The sequence below is a fragment of the Amblyraja radiata genome, chromosome 3 (assembly GCF_010909765.2).
Source record: "Amblyraja radiata isolate CabotCenter1 chromosome 3, sAmbRad1.1.pri, whole genome shotgun sequence".
Lineage (NCBI taxonomy): Eukaryota > Metazoa > Chordata > Chondrichthyes > Rajiformes > Rajidae > Amblyraja > Amblyraja radiata.
In genome coordinates this window covers 118,487,742-118,508,769 of record NC_045958.1, presented here as the reverse complement: position 1 = coordinate 118,508,769, position 21,028 = coordinate 118,487,742, and the positions used below count along the sequence as shown (strand labels likewise).

Genomic DNA, 21,028 nt, shown 5'->3' with positions numbered 1-21,028 from the left:
ACAATGCTTGATAATCTGGTAACATAGTTTAAGAAGAATCGTTAACGGTAATAAAGAAGCTGGCAGGGTTAAGGGACTGAGTTCAGAATGTGACGCCTGTAGCTGGAGGCACAGTAATTCACACAGAAGAATGGATAGTTTGATTTGGGATTATTATAAGGCTGGAAGGGGTTACAGAAATTTGAAAGGGCTAGAATATGGAGGAATTTGTATCAGAGCACAATAATTTTATATTTGAGGATTATTAGTCTAAGATAGGAAGTTTAGAAGGGATGTCAAGAGGCAGCACAGATAAGGATATACGATATGATAGAACTACAGGCCCCCAAACAGTAGCCTGGATACAGGGTGCAAGTTGCAGCAAGAGTTAAAATTGGCATGTAACAAAGGTAATGCCACTGTGGTTATGGGAGATTTCAATATGCAGGTAGACTGGGAAAATCAGGTTGGTTCGAGACCCCAAGAAAGGGAGTTTGTAGAGTGCTTCCGAGATAGTTTCTTAGAGCAGCTTGTACTGGAGCCTACCAGAGAGAAGGCAATTCTGGATTTAGTGTTGTCTAATGAACCAGATTTAATAAGGAAACTCAAGGGAAAGGAGGTAGTGATCTGCAATTTGAGAAGGAGAAGGTTAATTCAGTAGTGTCAGTGTTGCAGTTGAACAAAGGGGACTATAAAGGCATGAGAGAGGAGTTGGCCAACTGGTCAACTGGAAAAGGATCCTGGCAGGAATGACGGTGGAACAGCAATGGCAGGAATTTCTGGGCATAATCTAGGTATGTTGCAAAGCCTACCTGAAGCGTCGCTGAATATCTGCCGCTGAGATTGTGCGCGATTTTGGCGCTGTTTAGAGGGGGCGGTTTTAAAACGCGATTTTCTCTAAGCTGTTCCAATCGAAAATGTTCAGCCTAGTTAATTATTAACGAAAAATCGCTGATAGACCCCGTCGCAAAAGCTATTATTAGGTTTAAAGGCCTTGAATAATAGTTATAGTAGTTTAAAAATCAATCTTTAAACCCGCGACCGTCAGCAACCGCAGGGTCTCATAAAGAAAATAGCAGAAGGTAGGCTGTATATTTTTACATTCAAAAGGGCTTCTAAAGATCCTTTTATACAAAATTTAATATTGCGAGTAGCTCAATTTGGGCCCATTATATCGCGCAGTATTTTTCTCGGCATTTGAGGCACAAATCTACCGCAATGTGAACGTTCTAAACCAGCGCGTTCCACAGGGACCCACTGGAAAGCTGATTTAAATGGGCATTTATTTACAGCAATTGAACACTGAATTCCTTCCATTTGGCCTATAAATTAATGTAAATGAGATTTAAAAATCATGTTTTATTGTGAATTATTTGTGAATATTATTTGGACATTTAGGCTATTTAAAAATGTTAATCATTTATTAAGAAATGGATAGATGTTTAGATCTAGTAATTGAAGTCTGAAATTAGCTACAATTAGGTAACTAACTAATTATATGCTTTAATTTCAGGTCATCCAAGTAAGATTATTTTATATTTGTTTCAGAATGCTTCAATCTATGATAACTGAAAATTTCATTCAGTTCTCTTAATTTTTAAGAAAGTTATGGGCTTTTGACTGTTCACGATCACAACTTTTTTGTTATGTCCATAGAAAATCAATAGGGAACAAGATGCTCATTTCCGAGTATGAAAATGGCCATAACTTTTTAAATACTTGAGATATGAAAGTGAATTAGATGTCAAATTAAACTTATTTTTATGCTTTATCTGATGGGATAAATTACAGACTTGATTTTTTAAATCTCAAAATTTTGTAACATTGCTACATAATCCAAAAAATGCAGGATCATTTCATTCCAAAGAGGAAGAAAGATTCTAAGGGGAGTAAGAGGCAACCGTGGCTGACAAGGGAAGGATGGAATAAAACTCAAAGAAAAGGTGTATAACATAGCAAAGAGTAGCGGGAAGCCAGAGGATTGGGACATTTTCAAAGGACAACAAAAGGTAACAAAACAGGCAATACGGGGTGAAAAGATGAAGTATGAGGGTAAGCTGGCCAAGAATATAAAGATGGATAGTAAAAGCTTCTTTAGGTATGTTAAGAGAAAAAGATTAGTAAAGACAAATATGGGTCCCTTGGAGGCAGAAAGAGGTGAAATTATTATGGGGAACAAAAAAATGACAGAAGAGTTGAACAGGTACTTTGTGTCTTCCTTAGTGAAGACAGAACCAATCTCCCAGGTGTACTAGAGGGCAGAGGATCGAGGGAGACAGAGAAACTGAAATAAATTTACATTAGGCGAGAAATAGTATTGGGTAGACTGATGGGACTGAAGAATGTTAAATCCCCAGGGCCTGATGGTCTACATCCCAGGGTACTCGAGGTGGCTCTAGAAATTGTGGACGCATTGGTGATCATTTTCCAATGTTCTATAGATTCAGGATCAGTTCCTGTGGATTGGAGGGTAGTTAATGTTATCCCACTTTTCAAGAAAGGAGCGAGAGAGAAAACAGGGAATTATAGACCAGTTAGCCTGACTTCGGTGGTGGGAAAGATGCTGGAGTCAATTATTAAAGAAGTAATAACAGTGCATTTGGACAGCAGTGAAAGGATTGGTCCAAGTCAGCATGGATTTATGAAGGGTAAATCCTGCTTGACAAACCTGTAATTTTTTGAGGATGTGACAAGTAAATTGGATGAAGGTGAACCAGTGGATGTAGTGTATCTGAACTTTCAGAAAGCCTTTGATAATGTCCCACACAGGAGATTAGTGGGCAAAATTAGAGAACGTGGTATTGGGGTAGGGTATTGACATGGATAGAGAATTGGTTGGCAGACACGAACCAAAGAGTAGGAATAAACGGGTCCCTGTCAGAATGGCAGGCAGTGACGAGTGGAGTGTTGCAAGGCTTGGTGCTGGGGGCACAACTATTTACAATAAATTTTAATGATTTAGATGATGGGATTAAAAGTAACACAAGCAAATTTGCAGATGACACAAAGCTGGGTGGCGGTGTGAACTGTGAAGAGGATGCCAGGAGGTTACTGGGTGACCTGGTTGAGTGAGTGGGCAGATGCGTGGCAGATGCAGTACAATGTCGATAAATGTGAGGTTATCCACTTTGGCGGCAAGAACAAGGAAGCAGATTAATGGTGTCAGATTCGGAAAAAGGGAAGTGCAACGGGACCTGGGTGTCCTTGTACACCAGTCACTGAAAGTAAACATGCAGGTACAACAGGCAGTGAAGAAAGCTAATGGCATGTTGGCCTTCATAACGAGAGGATTTGAGTACAGGAGTAAAGAGGTCCTTTTGCAGTTGTACAGGGGCCTGGTGAGACCACATCTGGAATATTGTGTACAGTTTTGGTCTCCTAATTTGAGGAAGGACATTCTTGCTATTGAGGCTGTGCAGTTCAGGTTCACGAGGTTAACCCCCGGGATGGCGGAACTGTCATATGAGGAAAGATTGGAAAGACTTGGCTTGTAGTCACTGGAATTTAGAAGGATGAGAGGTAATCTTATAGAATCGTATACAATTATAAAAGGATTAGACAAGCTAGATGCAAGAAAAATGTTCCCAATGTTGTGGGAGTCCAGAACCAGGGGTCTAAGAATAAAGGGGAGGCCATTTAAAACCGAGATGAGAAAAAACTTTTTCACCCAGAGAGTTGTGAATTTGTGGAATTCTCTGCCACAGAGGCCAGTGGAGGCCAATTCACTGGATGAATTTAAAAGAGAGTTAGATAGAGCTCTAGTGGCTAGCAGAATCAAGGGGTATGGGGAGAAGGCAGGCATGGGTTACAGATAATGGATGATTAGCCATGATCTCAATGATTGGCGGTGCTGGCTCAAACGGCCAAATGGCCTCCTCTTGCACCTATTTTCTAACTATCCCAGGAGGGAAATGAATTGGCCAACAGTCATAAAAAAAACAAAATACATGAAACATGAAATTAAAGTGACGAGTGGTAAGGCTTTGAGGATGTGCAAAGATTAAGGGGGGAGGGGTCAGTCTCAGTCTACCCGACGACAGAAGGCGGAGGAGTTGTAAAGTTTGATAGCCACAGGGGAACTGTGGCGTTCTGTCCCGCACCTTGGTGGACAGAACCATGGTGGGTGTGAGCTGTATTGTCCAGCTGTTTGGGGAGCATCCTCCCCTCCAAGATCACCTCCCAAGAATCCAACTCCGCCCCCTAGGATGGAGCCAGCATTGTTAACTCATGTTCGGCAAGCAACGCTTGTGTTATTAAAAACTGGCAATACGGGCAGAGACGGTGGTGAGGTTTAAAGATGGGACATCCACCAACATTGGAATAGTTAAAACTAAAGATGCACGTGAGGGGACTGCCGTGAGGGACGGTGGAGAACACAGGGGGACCCGGTGTGGGGGAGGTGGGGGGTCTAGAATCCTCTGCCTAGGGGATAAGCCTGTGTTTGTTTGTTTGTTTGTTCCGGTGATGGCGCAGTGCACATGGCAGCCAGACAACAGTTGCTTATCTTTTTCTTGCTTTCACTTTTAATTTCAAGTTTTTTTGGACCTTCTGTGTTGTGACTGACGGCAGACCAATTTCTCTCCGGGGATGAATAAACTTTTATCGTCTCGTATTGCATCGAGAGTCATAGAGTCATACAGCATGGAAACAGGCGCTTAGCACGTGCCGAACGAGATGCCTTATCTACACCAGTTCCCCCGGCCTGCGTTCGGCCCATATCCCTGTCAACATTTCCTATCCACGTGCCAGTTCAAATGTCTATTTGAATGTTGTTACAGTACCTGCCTCAACAACCCCCTCTGGCAGCTAGTTCCATATACCCACCACCTGCATGAAAAAGATCATTAGTGAGGGCTGCCTAGAATTTGGACCCGGATAATGGAAATGTCACTGAAGTGGATATGATTGATCTTTGTTAGACTCAAAATGCTGGAGTAACTCAGCGGGACAGGCAGCACCTCTGGAGAGAAGGAACGGGTGATTTTTCGGGTCGAGACCCTTCTTCAGACTGATCTTTGTGATGAAGAAAATATGGGTGGGTGTGATGGATGGATTACACTTTAACTTGGGTTCATATGTTGTCATGCAGTACAGAAGCAGGTCCTTCAGCCTACCATGTCCAGTCTGACTATTGGGTACCCATCTTATTTTTAGTATTTGGCCTGTATCTTACTATGGCTTGATGATTCAATTTATAGTGGCCAATGGACCTTCCACTTTGCTCGTGTTTGAAATGAGTGAGAAAATTGGAGGACTAGGAGGAAACCAGGGTTCACGTGCAAAATCCACATAAACTGAACCCAAAGTCAGGATTAAACCCAAATCTCTGGTGCTAAGAGGCAGTGACTCTACTGACTGTGCTATTGTGCTGCCCTTAATATATAATCAGATATTTAAAACATGGCCTTCTTGTTTTGTTTTGCATCGTTTAGATTTTGTTATGAGATCATTCTTTTTTTTTTTTTAATATTTTATTTTATTAGAAGTAAGTACAGTCATATAGCACCAAAGTGCCTAATATATATTTTCATAATACATTTTATGTACAACTTCTTTTTTTTTTTTTGTTACATTGAAAAAAGATTAGAATAAGAAAAAGAAGTTAGATAGTAAAGGATAGAAAGATGTGAAATATATAGTGTGTGAAAAAAGAAAACGAGTAAATGAAGAAAGTTGAGAGAGAAAATAGAGAAAAGAAAATAAAATAAAAAAGAAAAGGAGATAATTCTTGTTAGTTTCATTTGTAGTATGCTCTTTTAGAAATTTTTTAAATGTTACTATTTTTTACCCCCAGAAACTGACATGTTCTTTCTGGCAATAAGTATGGTTGGGACAGATTTCTCTATGATTGGTCAGTTGTTCCCAAACAGATCAAGGATCGAAATAAAGGTATTTTAAACCAATATTCAGAGGAAAAATGTCTCCTATTTTTACAGTTGCATATGTACTTATGAATGTTGGTCTTGTATTTAAATAAATTGCTGTTGCCTTATTGAGAATTGGAAATAAGTGCAGTAATCTTCATCAGCATTATAAGGTCACAAGGAATAGAATTAGGCCATTCAGCCCATCAAGTCTACCCCGCCATAGAATCATGGCTGATCTATCTCCCTCCTAACACCATTCTGTCTTCCCCCATAACCTCAGACATCTGTACTAATCATGAATCTATCTATCTCGGCCATAAAAATATCTACTGACTTGGCCTCCACAGCCTTCTGTGGCAAATCGTTCCACAGATTCACCACCCTCTGACTAAAGAAATATCTCCTCATCTCCTTCCTAAAAGAACATTCTTTAATTCTGAGGCTATGACCTCTAGTCCTAGATTCTCCCACTTGTGGACACATCCTCTCCACATCCACTCTATCCAAGCCTTTCACTATTCTGTATGTTTCAATGAGGTCTCCTCTAATTCTTCTAAACTCCAGTGAATACAAGCCCAGTGCCGACAAACGCTCATCATAGGGTAACCTACTAATTCCTGGGATCATTCTTGTAAACCTCTTCGACCCTCTCCAGACCCAACACATGCTTCCTCAGATATGGTGCCTAAAATTGCTCACAATATTCCAAATGTGGCTTTACCAGCACCTTATAGAGGCTCAACATTACATCCCTGTTTTGGTGTACAAGCCACATAACCATGTAACCATATAACAATTACAGCACGGAAACAGGCCATCTCGGCCCTTCTAGTCCGTGCCGAACACTTATTCTCACCTAGTCCCATCTACCTGCACTTAGACCATAACCCTCCATTCCTTTCCCGTCCATATACCTATCCAATTTATTTTTAAATGATAAAATCGAACCTGCCTCCATCACCCACTGAAAGCTCATTCCACACAGCCACCACTCTCTGAGTAAAGAAGTTCCCCCTCATGTTACCCCTAAACGTTTGTCCCTTAATTCTCAAATCATGTCCTCTTGTTTGAATCTTCCCTACTCTCAATGGAAAAAGCTTATCCACGTCAACTCTGTCTATCCCTCTCATCATTTTAAATACCTCTATCAAGTCCCCCCTTAACCTTCTGCGCGCCAAAGAAAAAAGACCTAACTTGTTCAACCTTTCTCTGTAACTTAGGTGCTGAAACCCAGGCAACATTCTAGTAAATATCCTCTGTACTCTCTCTATTTTGTTGACATCTTTCCTATAATTTGGCGACCAAAATTGTACACCATACTCCAGAATTGGCCTCAGCAATGCCTTGTACAATTTTAACATTACATCCCAACTTCTATACTCAATGCTCTGATTTATAAAGGCTTGCAAACCAAACGCTTTCTTTACCACGCTATCTACATCAGATTCCACCTTCAGGGAACTATGCACAGTTATTCCTTGATCCCTCTGTTCAACTGCATTCCTCAATTCGCTACCATTTACCATGTACGTCTATTTTGATTTGTCCTGCCAAAATGTAGCACCTCACACTTATCAGCATTAAACTCCATCTGCCATCTTTCAGCCCACTCTTCCAAATGGCCTAAATCTCTCTGTAGACTGTGAAAATCTACTTCATTATCCACAACACCGCCTATCTTAGTATCATCTGCATACTTACCAATCCAATTTACCACCCCATCATCCAGATCATTGATGTATATGACAAACAACAGTGGACCCAACACAGATCCCACTAGTCACCGGCCTCCAACCTGACAAACAGCCATCCACCATTACTCTCTGGCATCTCCCATTCAGCCACTGTTGAATTCATCCTGCTACTCCTCCATTAATACCCAACAATTGAACCTTCTTGAAATCCCTCATGAAATAAATGCTAGCAATGAGTTTGCTTTTTTTACTACTGATTCGACTTGCAGATTAACTTTTTGGGAATCCTGCACTAGCACTCCCAAGTCCCTTTGTACCTCCAATTTCTGGATTCTCACCCCATTTAGAAAATAGTCTATGCCTGCTATCCATTCTAATATCTGCCCTTTGATATTGAGCTCTCATCTTCCTAAGCAAACAACATCTACTGATTCCTTTGTCTGTCCTGCTATTTACTTCTTCAAAGAATTCCAGCAAATTTGCCAAGCAAGACCTCCCCTTCACAAAGCCATGCTGACTGGCCTATTTTATAGTGAACCTCTAAGTACTCCGTAACCTCATCCTTTTTAATAGACTCTAAAATCTTGCCAACCACCGAAGTCAGTAGCTTAAATTTTTAAACTTTTATTACAGTATTTATTCGTTAAGTGTTTATTTTCCCTTACAGAATAAATTTAAACGGGAAGAAAAATTGAATTCATGGAGGATAGACAAAGCATTTAGTAAGTACGCTAGTTTTATAAATGGGTGTTAGATCCTCTACAATAAAGTGATTTTACAATAAAGTAGTGTTCCAGATGTCTGTAAATGTAAGAACATAATGTAGTATGAATGATAATTGCACAATTGGAGATCTGAGTGATACCACTGAAAACGATATTGCGATAATTGAAATGCTGAAGCTTTAGGAGAATGGGAAGCAAAGAATCAGCTATCAAGTATTATTAATTCTAGAGAAGATTCATTAATAAGCCTCTGTGTGGTGGTTATGGTTTCAATTTATGGTCTAGAGGCTCTGTGCATCCAGCATGTATTTTGCAATGGTAAAACACAGTGGTTCCACAGCTTTTATATTGCTTGGTATTTGTAGCTTTTTATCTTTTACACTGTAACACAAGGTTAATTCCCGGGATGGCGGGACTGTCATATGCTGAGAGAATGGAGCGACTGGGCTTGCATACTTTAGAAGGATGAGAGGGTTTCTTATTGTAACATATAAGATTAATACGGGTTTGGACACGCTAGAGGCAGGAAACATGTTCCCGATGTTGGGGGAATCCAGAACCAGGGGCCACAGTTTAAGAATAAGGGTTAAGTCATTTAGAACGGAGATGAGGAAACACTTATTCACACAGAGAGTTGTGAGTCTGTGGAATTCTCTGCCTCAGAAGGCGGTGGAGGCCGGTTCTCTGGAAACTTTCAAGACAGAGCTAGACAGGGCTCTTGAAGATAGCGGAGTCAGGGGATATGGGGAGAAGGTAGGAACGGGGAATTGTGGATGATCAGCCATGATCACATTGAATGGCGGTGCTGGCTTGAAGGACTGTATGGCCTACCCCTGCACCTATTGTCTATTGTAATATAAGGATTGGGCCATTTTGTTCAATTTGGATACCTGAATTTAAAAATAAAACTGACACACCACTTATTCAAAGACTGACATGGTCATGGATATTGTAGGTGATGTATGTTTATAAATGTTTTTGCTTTGTGTCCTTTGTGTACTTGTATCAACTGTGTTTTTACTTTATTGTGTGTCACACAGAAGAGAAGAAACCACTTGATCTGGGTTTTTTTGGAGAGCTTTTATCTCGGGTTTTGGAAGCAGAGGCAAAGAGAAAGAGAGAAAGGAATGGAGGAGATAAAAGTCAAGCTCCAAGAAAATCAACTAACAAACGGAGCAGGAAAAGTAATGTGATTTTAAAATATCTATTTAGTTTTTTAACATGCTTAGGTTATTTTACTCAAAACAGACAAAAATGTCAGATTCCAATTCATTGTCCACCATCGATTTTTTTAAACATAGTAATGTCAACTTTAAAGATCATAAATTATATTTCTTTTTAATTATAATTATAATCTCCTGGGTTATTCCTCTTCAATTGAGGTTGAAGTTCAGAGCAAAACCATTACAGACATTTAAATAAATCTAACCAATTAAGTATGTTTCTATGTTTCTAAGTACACATTCAATGAGGAATGAGAGGGTAATTTGTGCTAGAGGCCCTAATCATTTTACTATATTTGGGAAATCATGGAATCATTTCCAACACAGAAGATGGCCTTTCAAACACTTTAGTTTAGTTTAGAGATATGGCGCGGAAACAGGCCCTTCGGCCCACCGGATCCGCGCCGACCAGCACATTAACACTATCCTACGCCCACTAGAGACAATTTTTTACATTTACCTAGCCAATTAACCTACAAACCTGTACGTCTTTGTAGTGTGGGAGGAAACCGAAGATCTCAGAGAAAATCCATGCAGGTCACGGGGAGAATGTACAAACTCCGTACAGACAACACCCGTAGTCAGGATCGAACCCGCTGCATTTGCTGTAAGGCAGCAACTCTACCGCTGCGCCACCATGACTGCTCTGTACAACACTGTTGTACAGATTGAAAAAGATCTGTTCCATCTAATCCCACGTTCGAACAGTTTGACTGTAGCCCTTCAGGTGCAGATCCAAGTATTGTTTTAAAAGTGTTGAAGGTTTCTGTCTCTCCCACCTTTTCAATGAGCTCCAGGTTCTGAAAAAAACATCTTCCACATCTCCCCTTTCAATCTTCTACCCATTATATGAAATCAATGCACTCTGGGTTTTGACACCATTGCTAAGGGAAATGGCTCCTTCCTATTTCCCATATCTCAGTCTTTTGTAATCTTACACACCCCAGTTAAGTCTCCTCCAATCCTCTTCAGTAGCAAGAAAAATATTTGTAGCTTGTACTATCATTCCTCACAGTCTCACATTTACCAGTCCCACACTACTCTTATAAATTCCTGTGTACTCACTCCAGTAAATCAAGTCTTTAAAGTGATGTTCAGAAACATTTACATTATTCAAATATATTATTTAACCTTTTTTTTTTTTCCAATTTTCACAATTTTCCATTTCTTGTATTTTACCACCTGGATCTTTTACTTTTCAGGAACTGTGGAGCATTTGTTAAGGAACAAATATCTCTCTGTCCCTCACTCACTATCCTTTCATTTGTTTATATATTTACTTGCACCTCCCCAAATGGTATGACCTCGCACATCTCCCGGTTTAATTGCATTTGCCATTTCTCCACCCAACTGATCAGACCATTGATATCCTCCTGCACTCTAAAGCATTCCTCCTCAGCCAGTTTTTTTGTATCATCTGCAAAGTTATTTATAATGTTCACTGCATTTAAACCTAATTCGTTAATATTACAAGAAGCAATGGATTAAACACACTGAACCCTGTAGAACCACACATGTACAGCCTTCCAATCCCAGAAAACCCATCAACCATTGCCTTTTGCTTCCAGTCACTGAATCAATTTTGGATTAAATTCGCAGTCCTCTTTTGAACTTCCACATTTTTTATCAGAGTGCCATGCGTGTCCTTATCAAAACCATGGAGGCTGTATTAAGGTGACTCACTTCATTGCCTCTATTTGCCTAGATGCACCATTCTATTAACAAATTATACATAGTGTGCTTTTCTAAATTAAGTATTACACAGTGTAAATTGTCCCCATTGTGCGTAGGATAGTGTTAATATGTGGGGATCGTTGGTCGGTGCTGACTAAGTGGGCCGAAGGGCTTGTTTCCGCTCAGCATCTCTAAGGGCGGCCACGGTGGCACAGTGGTAGAGTTGCTGCCTTACAGCGCTTGCAGCGCTGGATACCTGGGTTCGATCCCGACTATGGGTCGTATGGACTATGGATCCCGACAATACCCGTCTGTGGAATTCTCTGCCTCAGAGGGAGGTTCTCCGGATGTTTTCAAGAGAGAGCTAGATAGGGCTCTTAAATATAGCGGAGTCAGGGGATATGGGGAGAAGGCAGGAACGGGGTACTGATTGGGGATGATCAGCCATGATCACATTGAATGGCGGTGCTGGCTCGAAGGGTCAAAGGAACTGAAGGTGTGGATTAAGGAGGGGAAAGAAACCTATAGGTTCAAATTAGAACGACAGCTGCAGCAAGATGCTGTGAAGCAGGTATGGGCTGGAATGCGAAAGATCACGGGCATGAAGCAGAATGGTGGTACACTGCCTGATGGTGAACAGAGTCTGGCTGATGATCTGAACAGATTCTTCAACAGATTTGACTGCCCCACACCACCCCAGCCTCCCCCACCTGGTCTGCTGACCATTGCTGCTTCCTCTCCACCTCCCATCCCTCTCTCCATCACTCCTGAGATGTCACCTGTACGGAGTCCCCTCTTTCCACCTCCCACTCCACCGGCAACCCCACCCATGACTCTTCATACTGCTCAGGTCAAGGTGATGCTGGACAGACTGAAGCCAGGGAAAGCAGTGGGGCCTGATGACACCAGCCCAAGGCTACTGAAGACTTGCTCTTCAGAGCTGTGTGGTATTCTAACACACCTGTTCAACCTGAGCTTGCGTCTACAGAGGGTTCCAAGGCTGTGGAAAACATCTTGCCTGGTACCTGTCCCAAAGAAGACCCATCCCACTCTCCACAATGACTACAGACCAGTAGCGCTCACTTCACATATAATGAAGACATTTGAGAGACTTGTCCTTTCCTACATCAGGACTAGTGTGTCAAATCAAATGGATCCTTTACAGTTTGCATATCAGCCTAACATCAGTGTCGATGATGCCCTCATTTACATGCTGCAGAGGGTGTACACACATTTGGACACTACTGATGCATCTGTAAGGATTACATTTTTTGACTTCTCAAGCGCCTTCAACACAATTCAGCCCCGACTGCTAGGGGAGAAGATGGAGAAGATGAAAGTGGATCCATCACTGGTACTGTGGTGTTTGGATTACCTTTCCCTCAGACCACAGTACGTGCGCCTACAGAACAGTGTCTCGGGCACCATCTTGAGCAGAACAGGGGCTCCACAAGGAACTGTGCTGGCCCCGTTCCTGTTTACCATCTACACAGCGGATCTCCAATATAACACCAACAGCTGCTTTTTGCAGAAGTTTTCGGATGATACAGCTGTTGTCGGCCTCATTAAAGGGGGCAATGAGGAGGAGTACAGAGACATAATAAGTAACTTTGTGGAGTGGAGTGCACACAATAACCTCCATCTTAACACCAAAAAAACCAAGGAGATAGTTGTGGACTTCAGGAGGGGGAGGAGGAGGACTCAAGCAACACCAATCACCATTAAGGGCACTGAGGTGGAGGTGGTCGCTAACCACAGGTACCTTGGGGTGCAGCTTGACAGTGAGCTGGACTGGAAGTGTCATATGGAGGCGGTGTACAGGAAGGGACAAAGCCGACTGTATTTTTTAAGGAGGCTGAGGTCATTTAACATCTGCCAACCCCTACTGTGCAGTGTCTATCATTCAGTGGTGGCCAGTGCTCTGTTTTTTGCTGTGGCCTGTTGGGGAGATGGCGCCCGCATAGCGGACAAAAACAGACTGGACAAGCTAATCAGGAAGGCCGGCTCAGTGGTCGGGGCTGAGCAACGAACGGTCCAGCAGGTGGCAGAGGCCAGAACTCTGAACAAACTGGGTTCAATAATGACTAGCCCCACTCACCCACTCCATGCCCTGAAGGTGATCAAGAGCAGCATCTTCAGTCAGAGGCTGATTGCACCAATGTGCAAAACTGAGAGACATAGGAAGTCCTGCTTACCAGCTGCTATAAGGTTATATAATGCGCATAAATAACTGCACTTTTTTTTAAATTAATTGTATTTTAACTTGTATTTTAACGTATTTTAACTTGTTAAGTATGGAAGCCATTTGAGGAAATGTGTGGTGTTATGTCTGTCTTGAAGCTGTCGTGGCACTGTAATTTCCTGTAAAGGATTATTAAAGGTATAATCTAATCTAATCTAAATGGCCTACTCCTGCACCTATTGTCTATTGTCTAATGGGTGCTGTCTATACAGAGTTTGTACGAGATCTGTACAGAATTTGTACGAGATCTTCTCCGAGATCTTCGGTTTCGTCCCACGCTCCAAAGATGCACAGGTTTGCCAGTTAATTGGCTTGGTGTATGTATAATTTGTCCCTACTAGGACTCGGCGGGCCGAAGGGCCTGTTTCCGCACTGGATCTCTAAACTAAACTAAACTGTGCCTTGGAATGGATTACAATAATTCAACCAGCACTAAAGTTAAGATTATACTGGACTATAATCAATGTAAAAAAAAAAGCAAATCTGAATATCATAAATAGAAACAGAAAGTGCTGGGAATATTCAAGAATTAAAGCAACATTCTGTGGAGACTGATGCAGAGTTAAGGTATCAGGTTTGTGACCATCAAAAGAATTGGAGAAGGGAGAATACAAATGTCCATTAAGTTGTAGAGAGGGATAAGTGGGAGGAGAGCAGAGAGAATGTCTGAAAGGATGCAGACCAAGGTCTCATTGTATGCTTTATCCCTACCCATAATAATGTTGCAGCATCAGCAGATCTCCAATCCACTGTCATCACCCCTGTAGCAGAGAGGATAGAAACATTGTATTCGGAAATCTTTTATTTCACCAGCCAGGAGATATTTAATCCAAGCCTAGTTATTTATCCGTTTGCAAAGATGATGAGCCGTTTCCCCTTTTATTATGGTTATTCCATCCAGTAATTCACATTCACGTTAACTGTAACATCTTTTGCCAAGAAACTCATTAAGTATCTTATCCGTGTCTGCAATCATTTCACGGGTTATCTTTTTCATCACAAATTGGCTCCATTGGGAAACTAATAACATTATACTTGTGTGTGTATCTTGTGCACTGGCTTCCATGACTATTTTTGGTGTTGCATCCCAACAGGAGATTTCAACATGTGAATAATATAACCAAGCCTGTGTTTGGTCTGGCAGTTGTACTTGCAACGAGATTGGTAGCCACTGATACAGCAACAACAACTGTGTTCTCTTTCTAAAATCAAGAGGTTTAGGCTAGTTATTGACTTAGCTGATGGCAGCACAAATGAGCAATCAAACATGGAAACTACTTTCATATAAATCAGCTGTGCCTCAATCAGCTGATTTACTCAAAGTGCTGCTGCACGCACGTTTGACAATTTCCAGTTTACCAAAGCCAATTAACCTACAAACCTGTCGAAACCAGAGCACTCAGAGAAACACAAGTAGGTCACGGGGAGAATGTACAAACTCCGTACAGACAACACTCGTGGTCAGGATCGAACCCAGGTCTTTGGCGCTGAAAGGCAGCAACTCTACCGCTGTGCCACCGTACCGCCCCAACATGACAGTACTGCATATAAGATCTATGTGCTACTGCCAAAAGAAATATAGGGAGGCATATGCACACCAAGTTAACTTTCTGCATCAAGATGGAGAGTGACACAGTTAATTCAGAGACTAGGGACCTGAACTTAAAGAAAGAAGACTTTGACGGTATGAGATGAGAATTGGCTAGGATAGACTGGCATATGGTACTTAAAGTGTTGACGGTGGAGATGCAATGGCAAAGATTTAAGGATTGCATGGATGAACTACAAAAATTGTTCATCCCTGTCAGGCGAAAAAATAAAACTGGGAAGGCGGCTCAACCATAACTAACGAGGGAAATTAAGAATAGTGTTAAATCCAAGGAATTTAATAAAGTCTATCAATCAATCAATCAATCAATCAATCAAGAGACATATAAATTGGCCAGAGGAAGCAGCAAACTGGAGGATCGGGAGAAAATTAGAATTCAACAGAGGAGGACAAAGGTGTTAATTAAGAGGGAAAATAGAGCATGAACGAAAGCTTGCGGGGATTATAAAAACTGACTGTAAAAGCTTCTTAAGATATGTGAAGAGGAAATGATTTGTGAAGACAAATATAGGTCCCTTACAGTCAGAAACAGATGAATTTATAATGAGAAACAAGGAAATGGCAGACCAGTTAAACAAATACTTTGGTTCTGCCTTCACTGAGGAAGACACAAACAATCTCCCAGAAATACTAGGGGGCTGAGGATCTAGTGGGGTGGGACGGACTGAAGGGAATCCACATTAGTCAGGAAATGGTGTTAGGTAAGCTGTTGAGACTGAAGGCAGAAAAATCCCCAGGGCCTGATGATCTGTATTCCAGAGTACTTAAGGAGGTGGCCCTAGAAATCGTGGGTGCATTGGAGATCATTTTCCAATGTTCTATAGACTCTGGATCCGTTCCTGTGGACTGGAGGGTAGCCAATGTAACCCCACTTCTTAAGAAAGGAGGGAAAGAGAAAACAAGGAATTATAGACCAGTTAGCCTTACGTCGGTGGTGGGGAAGATGCTTGAGTTGATTATTAAAGATGTAATAGCAGCGCATCTGGAAAGCAGTGACAGGATCGGTCAAAGTCAGCATGGATTTTTGAAGGGGAATCATGCTTGACTAATCTTCTGGAATTTTTTGAGGATGTGACAAGTAGAATGGATATGGAAGAGCCAGTGGATGTAGTGTATCTGGACTTTCAAAAAGGAGTACTGATCGTGGATGATCAGCCATGATCACATTGAATGGCGGTGCTGGCTCGAAGCGCCAAGTGACCTACTCCTGCACCCATTGTCTATTGTCTAAAAGCCTTTGACAAGGTCCTACACGAGAGATTAGTGTGCAAGATTAAAGCACATGGTATTGGGGGTAGAGTATTGAATAGAACTGGTTGGCAGACAGGAAACAAAGAGTAGGAATTAACGGGTCCTTTTCAGAATGGCAGGCAGTGATTAGTGAAGTGCCGCAAGTCTCAGTGCCGAGATCCTAGTTATTTACAATATATATTAACGATTTAGACAAGGGAATTAAATGTAACATCTCAAAGTTTGCGGATGACACAAATCTGGGTGGCAGAGTGAGCTGCTAGGAGGATGCCATGACACTGCAGGGTGACTTGGATAGGTTGGGTGAGTGGGCAGATGCATGACAGATGCAGTATAATGTGGATAAATGTGAGGTTATCCACTTTGGGGCAAGGACAGGAAGGCAGATTATTATCTGAATGGTGTCAGATTAGGAAAAGGGGAGATGCAACAAGACCTGGGTGTGCTTGTACATCAGTCACTGAAAGTAAGCATGCAGGTACAGCAGGCAGTAATGAAAGCTAATGGCATGTTGTCCTTCATTGCAAGAGGATTTGGTTTAGGAGCAAGGAGGTCCTACTGCAGTTGTACAATGCCCTGGTGAGACCACACCTAGAGTATTGTGTGCAGTTTTGGTCTCTTAATTTGAGGAAGGACATTCTTACTATAGAGGGAGTGCAGTTCACCAGGTTAATTCCCGGGATGGCGGGACTGACATATGAGGAAAGAATGGGTCGACTGGGCTTTTATTCACTGGAATTTAGAAGGATGAGAGGGGATCTGAAAAAAACATATACAATTCTTAACACACAAAATGCTGGAGTAACTCAGCTGATGAGTTCTTGGACAGGCTAGATGCAGGAAAAATGTTCCCCATGTTGAGAGGGTCCAGAACCAGGGGTCATAGTTTAAGAATAAGGAGCAAGCCATTTAGGACTGAGATGAGGAAAAACTATTTCACCCAGAGAGTTGGGAATCTGTGGAATTCTCTGCCACAGAAGGCAGTGGAGGCCAATTCACTGGATCTTTTCAAGAGAGAGTTAGATATAGCTCTTAGCAGAATCAAGGGATATGGGGGAAAAACAGGAATGGGGTGCTGATTTTGGATGATCAGCCATGATCATATTGAATGGCTTGAAGGGCCGAATTGCCTACTCCTGCACCCTTATTCTATGTTTCTGTTGTTTAGATTTAGTGCAATTCTCAAAGTCGGCAGATTATTAAAAAAAATGTCAGTCAGTGCACTAAGAAACAGGGCTAAAGCCCTTTATCGGTTAGGAATGAAAAGTTGTTTATTCCCCAGTGTTCACTTCCATAAGCAATGAACAATGAACACTGGGATTTTCTCACACACTGCACCTTTGCTAATAAATGCATTTTTTTTTCAGGCTGGACTGGTGATCTCTCTTTTCCAGCACAAATAAAGAGCTAAGGTTTACAATAAACACTTTTACACAAGGATTAATATAAAAAATGAACTTCAGCCCTTTGTAGCAAGAAACTGTACAACATTATACATTAGAAAACTTGTTTTTACAAACTGAGATAGATTGTTTTGGTGAATTGTAAGGCATTGCCATTTTCAAATTGCCATTTTTCGGCATGCTATGAATATTTGACGTGCAATTTTACTGGAGTGACCCACTTCGGAACGTTCTTTAAAAAAAAAACACGTTACCATTTCTGTTTTTTCTTTTTCATACATTAGGCAAGATATTGAAAGAGTCCGAAAGTGATCCTGATGACCCTGATTCAGTTGAAGATACTGATCACGAATTAGCAGAGGATGAGTCTAATGGCATAGCAGAAGGAACTGAAGCATCCTGCAGTCTGGAAGGTGCACAGAATGGAGACTCCATATCAAAAGCCTATTCGATCAAACACAAGCAAAAACGAAAGATGAAAGATGCTGCAGAACAATCAGAGGAAGAAATTGCTACTGAACAACCAGAGAAAGATGATGACATTGAAAAATCAGAATGTAAAGTACATCAGCGCAATAAAGGTAAAAGTTATACTGTGTGGGCATCTGGATTGGTTTTATTTAAGGCTGATGGAACAATGTTATCATCCCTTTCACTGCTGCTGAACCTGGACCATTATATAACTGTGGCTAAGGCTGAGGGAAAGAACAGAATGAAGAAGCTTCCTCAATGAATTTTGCTGTTTGGAAACCATTTCTTAGCTAAATAGCCAATGGATTTAAAATTTGCATCGCTGAACAAAATAAAATGAGAGGAAATGAAAGCACAATCATTACAAAATTTGTGGTGACAAGATAGCTCTTGATAAGCACCGTTGTGCTTGTTGAAGGAGATTAAATCCTTCATTTTAAAGACTGACATTGGAATAATTGCAGTTGTATCTAAAACTACACAGTAAAATTGATCATCTTTTTCCTGTTATGTTTATATTGAGTCGAAGCTAGCTGGAAGACCAGAAATAAGTCCCAGATTTGCACACAGTTGCCATGAATATACACGCAGAAGGCTGAATCTGTCAGTTTGCCCTGTCATTGGGAAGTCACTTCTCAGACCCTGTGCCAGTTTTACCTGATACAGGACTTAAACTCCATTGATTTCCCAGGTTAAAATAAAGTTATTTTGTTGTATTTATATTTATTTTAATGATTTTTAGTATTTTGTGCGTTTAATTGAAATAACTTTTTAATAAGTAAATTTAAGTCAATTTCAACATTTTAATAGATTTTTGCAAACTGAAAAGTCCATGATACCTTTGATAGAAGATCAGGTTTTACCTACCGTAAAACACTATTAGCTGTTCCGGAGAGGTCATCTCTGCACGTAACCGTGCAAGAGCAGGCTGTTACCAACTCTCTGCCCAATTTGTGTGGAAGGCCACTGAAGGCACTGGAGGCCGATTCTCTGGATGCTTTCAAGAGAGAGTTAGATAGAGCCTTTAAAGATAGTGGAGTCAAGGGGTATGGGGAGAAGGCAGGAACGGGGTACTGATTGTGGATGATCAACCATGTTCACAGTGAATGGGGGCGGTGCTGGTTTGAAGCCTTGAATGGCCTACTCCGGCATCTATTGTCTATTGAAATTGTTTCTCCCTATCTGAGTGGAATAAGTGCAGTTACAGTAGCTGACAATTCCAGGCGATAGACCCATCCCCTTATTTTTCTCACAAACTTCTCATCTTCCTTATTCATATATGGTGTACATATGGTGTACATATAGCTGCTAAATTTGTATAAGATAATTATAAGCAGTTGAATAAGGGGTGGGAATTAATAAGCTTTGGCTTCTTCCTGCTCCTTTTCGGACACATACGATTTCATTTATAGATATTGTTTATGACACTTTATAAATATTCTTGTTTTGTTTTTTGTATGCTATTTTACACTTGCTTTTTATTCTTTTATTCTTTTCGAAACAAAGAATTAAAAAAAAAAAAAAAAAAAAGAATTCATTGTTGATCTCTCTCTGCTAATGATCCCTCTCCTTGACCTAAATTGACAGCCTTCACGTTCTGAGCTTGGAAATTCTCTCCAAAAATGATTTCATCTTCTCTCTTTCTTCTTGTAGGACATTCCTCAAAGCTGCCCATTTGACTATTCTTCTTGTAGGACATTCCTGAAAGCTGCCTATTAATGTTAAAACTGCTTCTGTGAAATGCCTTGGCAAGTTTTGTTATAAAGGTGCTATATATGTGTATGTTTCTTGTTTTTGGCTGCCTTTATCATATAGCATTAAAAGGTTTCGTGATTTTCTTTTCGTGAACATATTAAATAGGAGACGGGGAAGATTCAGCTTCAGTTTCAATTATAGAAGATGAAGATGAAAACAATAATGTGACCAATGGTGAAACATTGTCTGACCGAGAGACATCTGAAAGCAAACAGTCACCGCATGTCAGGAGAAAGGAGAAACCCAAGGAAGAAGATATTTCATTAAGGTACAATTGATAAACTTGCATTTATATTGTTCGTTTTCATGTCACTTAGTTTTAGTTTAGTTTAGAGATACAGCGCAGAAACAGGCCCTTCCGCCCACCGGGTCCGCGCTGACCAGCGATCCCCGCACATTAACACTATCCTACACACACTAGGGACAATTTTTACATTTACCAAGCCAATTAACCTACATACTTCTACGTCTTTGGAATGTGGGTGGAAACCGAAGATCTCTGAGAAAACCCATGTGGTCACAGGGAGAATGTACAAACGCCGTAGAGACAGCACCAGTAGTCTGGATTGAACCCGGGTCTCCGGAGCTGCTGTAAGGCAGCAACTCTGTGCTGCGCCCTGGTGTTTCAGTTATCAGCTGCCTTCAATTCAAAACAATACTTTGCATGTGTTTCTGCTTGCCCCTTCATGAATCTACAGAAACAACTCTTGTTGAAGCAAACATTAGGGCTCCTTTGCTAGAGGAGTGGGTATGTTTCTATACTGATCATGTTAAAAAGTAGATAAAATTAAAGTAGGAAGCACAATGATGGCACGTAACTTTCAGTTCAGAAGTTGAAAGAGACATGCAACTGGTTTGCAAATTGGAGCTGACAGTAAGTAGCGCAATAACTTATGCTAATCCAATTAAATGCCAATCCCTGGGTGCACATGGGATATTATAGTTGGTTTAGTTGGTGGTATTTGAGGAACACCTTAATACGCTAAGAATTTTCGGAAGGCTTCTTTTTCTAAAAGAAAGAGAGAGTGATACTGCACGGAAATAGGCCTTTCAGCTTAACTTGCCCATGCTGACCAAGATGCTCCAGCTACACTAGTTCCTCCTGTCATCATTTGGCCCAAACACCACTAAATGC

At 41.1% G+C, this 21,028-nt stretch overlaps 1 protein-coding gene across 2 annotated transcripts in view; it reads left to right on the top strand.

Moving 5' to 3' along the window:
* The window catches only part of bdp1 (B double prime 1, subunit of RNA polymerase III transcription initiation factor IIIB), an 83,886-nt gene that overhangs the window by 19,908 nt on the left and 42,950 nt on the right, over nt 1-21,028 (top strand). For both annotated transcript variants that reach the window (XM_033018704.1, XM_033018705.1), the window contains exons 8-12: nt 5,774-5,868; nt 8,208-8,262; nt 9,306-9,449; nt 17,952-18,248; nt 19,999-20,161. In XM_033018704.1, coding sequence (XP_032874595.1) covers nt 5,774-5,868; nt 8,208-8,262; nt 9,306-9,449; nt 17,952-18,248; nt 19,999-20,161 — 754 coding nt within the window. The remainder of the gene's footprint in view (nt 1-5,773; nt 5,869-8,207; nt 8,263-9,305; nt 9,450-17,951; nt 18,249-19,998; nt 20,162-21,028) is intronic.